This window comes from Coptis chinensis, chromosome 3 (genome assembly GCF_015680905.1).
Source record: "Coptis chinensis isolate HL-2020 chromosome 3, ASM1568090v1, whole genome shotgun sequence".
In the NCBI taxonomy this organism is placed as follows: Eukaryota; Viridiplantae; Streptophyta; class Magnoliopsida; order Ranunculales; family Ranunculaceae; genus Coptis; species Coptis chinensis.
Genome location: NC_141458.1, coordinates 75,775,485 through 75,781,473, shown reverse-complemented (window position 1 = coordinate 75,781,473; position 5,989 = coordinate 75,775,485). Strand labels below are relative to the sequence as shown.

At 37.6% G+C, this 5,989-nt stretch overlaps 1 protein-coding gene across 1 annotated transcript; it reads left to right on the top strand.

Moving 5' to 3' along the window:
- Positions 1-2,749: 2,749 nt before the first annotated feature.
- LOC147510838 (uncharacterized) lies at positions 2,750-3,835 on the top strand. Its single transcript, XM_086598262.1, has 4 exons — positions 2,750-3,147; positions 3,370-3,460; positions 3,547-3,642; positions 3,686-3,835. The coding sequence occupies exons 1-4, from the start codon at positions 2,750-2,752 to the stop codon at positions 3,833-3,835; spliced, it is 735 nt and encodes a 244-aa protein (XP_086454388.1).
- The last annotated feature ends 2,154 nt before the right edge of the window (positions 3,836-5,989 follow it).

The following is a 5,989-nucleotide window of genomic DNA, read 5'->3' as shown; positions in this document are numbered from 1 at the left end:
ATACAACTTTGTTTCAGCCTCTTCAAACTTCCGACTCCTAATATTTCTTTTATCCTCTACCAGTTCAAGTAGGTATTACATTGTTCATCGATTTCTTTTGTTTCTCACTTTTATAGGATTTTAACCCCCACCCCCAAATTAATTTGTTGCAGATTGTCGTGTTCATTTTCTGGTTGGAGACGGCTTTGGCCTCAAGACCAGGTAATTTCCAGTGTTCTTTTATGTTCATTTTTATATTTTGAGTGTAGTGGCAGAGTTAGAAATTTGAGTGAGGGTGAGCACTACAAGTATTCACCCTTTACACAATTGAAGTGTACAAGCCTTTTTTTTATTTTATTTTTTGGTTTCTTCTTAATTTATCTTTTATGAAAAGCAAACAATTGTTAGTTTATTTTGTCAATTTTTTAAATCGAAATCATATTAATAGTTCGGTTAATAGTTTAGTTAATAGCTTAGTTTATTTTATCAATTTTCTATTTTTGGATTACAATTACACCTAGTCGTTCCTAAGACTAATTAAAGTTAAGGCCTAAATGTATGGATAAAAAGCAAACTCAAGAGAGTTACATGTAATATAACACTCAGAGGTGGCTCTGAGGGGTAGGCAACATAGGCTGCCTAGGGCCCCCACATAATAAACCAATGAAAAGGCCCCCACTCAAGGTTACCTACAGTACATACTAGGCTCAGTTTTGTTTTCACTTTGTTATTTGTGTGGCAAAATGCATACAGAGGGAGTTGAACTTAGGTTGGAGCTATGAAAACATAAGGTTACCATGTTCTGATGGTAGAAGAGATATAAAATTAATTAATGTTTTAAAAACAAAATCTGCATAATGATTTTTCTACTGGACTTTTTTGGGTTTTACAAGGCCCCGATATAAGAGTTGGCCTAGGGTCTCCACAATCTTAGGGCCAGCTAACAGAGAAAATAAATCTGGATTCTAGTCTCACTCTAGGCACCACCTGGGTGTTCTAGGCCCTATCTTTTCTTCCTCGAAAAAGTACAAAGACACACAAGCATCATCACTGAGTTTATTTTTCATACATGGGTGTGGAAAGCCATGTATTTAGGAAGAGAATATTCAAAAAAATACCGTCTAGGAACATGAGTATAAACCGATGTAAACTAAATGCAAAAAATTAATTCTAAGACTATGAGCTTACATACATAGTTACCCGGAAACATTTAGAAGTGAGGGAGGTGAATGCTAAGGTTCTCCTAGTAGGTTAATAGTTAAAGAAATGCCATGTCAAATGGCAGTAATATCTCCCATTTAAAACCAAGAGTAATCTATCTTTACAAAGTATATACACAAAGAAAAAAAAGCTTTATCTGAAAGAGTTGGAAGTTAGTAAGAGTTACCGAATTACATAACCAATGAAGTAGGTTGTTGAGGAGTAGGTGGTTGCAGGTAGAGTTTATCTTGGACTGAATGTCCAATACCTGTTAAAATTGGCATACTAAGGTAATCCTTTGGGCAATTTCGAGTGGAGATCTACTTTCATTTACCCTTTTGTAGGCTTCACCAATGATCATATTGCCAGAGGAGTAGCCTAAACCCTTGCTATTAAAAAACCTCTTCATCTTTTCAAACCAAGCCTTTGTAGCGTAATCACCAACGAGTTATCGTAGTTTGGATTGTTCGAAGCCAAAACTCATTGGTGATTACATTGCAAAGGCTTGGTTTGAGAAGGTGATGATGTTTTTTTATCAGGTATGGGTTTAGGCTATTCCTCTCGCAGTGTGATATGCATGTTACATGTATTTCTGGTAAAGGATAATAGAAAAGTCAGGATGGCTATATTCTTAAGAAGAAACCAATAACAGGTATTTCTGGTTAATTATATTTGACTCAGGGTGGCTATATTTTACAGGTAACTTCTGAAAGATATAGCCATCCTGAGTCTAATATACTTTACCAAAAATACCTGTTGCTGGGATCTTCTAAGAACGACTAACTTATTGTTAAATTATAAGAAGATTCTAGTTACATGTATTTCTGGTAAAGGATATATTACTCAGGATCTCCTGACTATATTCTTAAGAAGTTACCTGTAATTACTGATATCTTCTAATAATTTATTCTAAATGTCCAATACCTGTTAAAATTTGCATGCTAAGGTAATCTTTTGGGCAATTTTTGAGTGGAGATCTACTTTCATTTACCCTTTTTTGTAGGCTTCACCATTCAGGCAAGGATTAAGTATTGGCAGGCTTGGCATGCAAGAACCATAGCAATGGAGAAAATACATGGAAGTTATAATCTTTCATATGCAAAATTGCTCGAGTTGTGGTAGCAACTTGTTGCTTCTAACCCCGAAGTGTTGCAATACATTCTAGGCATAAGAATTTCCATACTTTTACAACTCATCGTGGTGTTGCTTTCAAGGTCGCTCTAGATGGATTTGTACAAGGGTGTAGGCCTATGATAGGACTAGATGGTTGTTTCTTAAAGGGGAAGCATGGAGGTGTGTGTCTATCCATCATTGCTTTGGATGGTAATAATGGAATGTTTCTGATTTCCTTCTATATTTGTATTGCAGAAAACACAGAGTCATGGACTGATTTTTTGGATAAGATGGCACCACACTTGAACAAGCATCATGACAAGTTGACTATAATTTCTGATAGGCAGAAAGGATTATGCATGTAAGGCAGTGAAGACTGTTTTCCCTGACTGCAACCAGAGGTTATGTTTTAGGCATATGGTCCAGAACATGAAGATAAAGCATAGATGAGTTGACTATGAAGCTTGGTGTGTTGCTAAAGCATTTTGCACAAACAGAGTTTGACAAATTGATGCAGGACCTGGAAAAACTTGATAGTGGAGCTAAGGAGTATCTGATGGGTGAAGACCCTACGCTGTGGGCAAGATCACACTTTGATCATGTGTCCAAGTGTGAGCAGCTGTCAAACAATTTTTCTGAAGCTTGGAATAGCTACATACTGGATGCTAGGGACAAGCCCATTGTGAAGATAGTGTCAATAGTGATGGTGTTACAAATGAAATTGTTGTATGATAGAAAGGAAAAATGTGAGTTCTGGGGTGACAATGAGTTAGTGCCAAGGGTTAAACTAATCATAGATGACAGATGTAACAAGATTGGAAACATGAGTGTCAGTGGTTCTCAAATCCAGGGGAAGTATTTAGTGAATCATATATATGGTAAATGGTGGAATGTGGACTTAAAATTGCACACATGTGATTGTGGTGAATGACAACTCACTGGGATTCCTTGTCTTCATGATGTAGTAGTAATCAAGCCTAGAACATTTCAATGGCATGAGTAAGTGTGAGCAGTACATATTGTCTTGTCCTTTGTTAATGATGATATATGTTAATAATTTATACATTGTTGCTATAGGTATTGTAGCCCTTACTTTACTGGAGCAGCTTATAAAAGAGCTTGTGGTGGTCACATCACACCTTACTTGCATGAAGATGAGTGGGCAACAGTGAGACACTTATCCCTAATTTGAAATAAGATTTAATATGTGAATATTCAGAGTTGGCCCTAATATTATAATTTTTTTTGTAATAGCCAACTGAAGCTGAGTTTATCTTTCCACCAATCAGAAAAAGGCAGCCTGGGAGGCCAAAAGTGAACAGAAGAAGAGGTGCAGATGAATCAAATGCAGTAAGATGTTGAAGGTGCCAAGCTTATGGGCATAATGCCATAGGTTGTCAGGGAGGTGCAGTGGGAGACAATGCCAATGCAGAAGGAAATGCACAAGCCAATGCAACTGCAACTGCAGCTGCCAGAGGCTCTCATAGAGGAAGAGGAAGGCCTGGGAGACCTAGAACAAGCCCACTACCAAACCCTTTTCTAAGCAGACCAATCAATGTTGCTGATAGGAGTCAAGTTCTTGAAAGTGAACTGCCTGCAAAGGGAAGAGGAAGTAGAGGTAGGGGAAAGGGTAGGGGGAAGGGAAGAAGCTGGCGAAGATGGGAGCCAAGTACCTCCAAGTGTGGATGGGAGCCAAGTCCCTCCAAGTGTACCTGGAAGCCAAGGAACTGCAAGTGTGGAAGGGAACCAAGTTCAAGCAGAGGTGGATGGGAGCCAAGGACCTGTAAGAGGGAGAGGAGGCAGAGCAAGAAGAGGAGCTGGCAGGGGCAGGGGCAGAACCAATGTTGAATATGAACAAGGGTCTTCAATGGAAGAGCTACTATTTGGAAATTCACAGGGGTCCCCCACAGCCTAGCCAGCCTACACCAATTCAAACTCAAGACAGTGTGAATATACCTCCAATTCCACCAATGACACCTCCAAGAAAGAGATCAAGGAGGTCCCCCAGCTGCTTTTCATTTTGCGAGTCTTGAATGCAGCTATTCTTGTCAGCCTTAAGTTAGATTTTGTCATGTCAAACTTGAAGTGTTATGTTGTTATATTTTATCAGACTTAAGTTAGATTTTGTCATGTCAGACTTCTCAAAATGGAAGTGTTATGTTTTGCTATGTCATGTGCTCTGTTTTGTTGTTTTGCTATGTCATGTGCTATGTTGTATTGTTTTGTTAATTTAGTTGGCTTTATATGCTACATTTTGTTGCAAATTTGAGAATTTCTATTAAATATAGACTTGAATACAACAGGTACAACGTAACAACCACTCCCTCATTCATAGATACATTACAAATCACATGTTCACTTTCCTTACAAGCTCAGTTACATCAGATACATTGCCTTCAATGTGCATCTTTATTGGATTATCAATACACAACTTAAGTTTACCTTTCCCTTTCCTCTCATCCTCTTCCTCATTCACAGCAACAACCTTTCCTTTTTCTTTCACATCAACTTCCAAATCTATCCATTTGAAACAGCCACATCTTGATGCTCCTTTACATCTAAGAAATCTCTGTCCAAAATTGCATTCTTTGGAACTCCAGCGAACAATCATAGTATCTCCACATCCCTTAATATAAGGAAAGTTAAGCCAAGGGCATTCAAACTTCCAATGACCAACATCCCCACACAAAAAGCATGATTCTCCTTTGTTAGTTGATGACATTGTAGTTGGTACCTGAAAAACTTGACATATGTTGATCAACATATGCTTTGTATAAACCCCCCATAATTCAATATATGTTTTGTATAAACCCCCCAGCTGTCAATATATGTTTTGTATAACCCCCCATTGTTTACATAGGTCTTTGACCATTAAACATACAAATCTACGCTAGTGCCCCATCTATGTTGATCAATATATGTTTTGTATAAACCCCCCATTGTTTACATAGGTCTTTGACCATTAAACATACAGATCTACGCTAGTGCCCCATCTATGTTGATCAATATATGTTTTGTATAAATCCCCCATTGTTTACATAGGTTTTTGACCATTAAACATACAGATCTATGCTAGTGCCCCATCTAATTTGTCAATATATGTTTTGTATAAACCCCCATTGTTTACATAGGTCTTTGAGACTTTGACCATTAAACATAAGCTAGTGCCCCATCTAATTTGTCAATATATGTTTTGTATTAACCCCCATTGTTTACATAGGTCTTTGACCATTAAACATACAGATCTACGCTAGTGCCCCATCTAATTTGTCAATATATGTTTTGTATAAACCACCCATTGTTTACATAGGTCTTTGACCATTAAACATACAAATCTACGCTAGTGCCCCATCTATGTTGATCAATATATGTTTTGTATAAACCCCCATTGTTTACATAGGCCTTTGACCATTAAACATACAGATCACGCTTAGTGCCCCATCTATATTGATCAATATATGTTTTGTATAAATCCCCATTGTTTTTACATAGGTCTTTGACCATTAAACATACAGATCACGCTTAGTGAAACAAATTAGATGAAGGCATGGAGAGAAGATGAATTAGAATGACCAAACCTTTTCAGAGCTCGAACCACCACCCATGAGAGCAAAAATATTGGTTTGGGAAAGAATCGTGTTGGAGAAGACAAGTTTTTCGCGAGTCCAAGTTTGGTCTTAAATAAGTCAAGAAAATG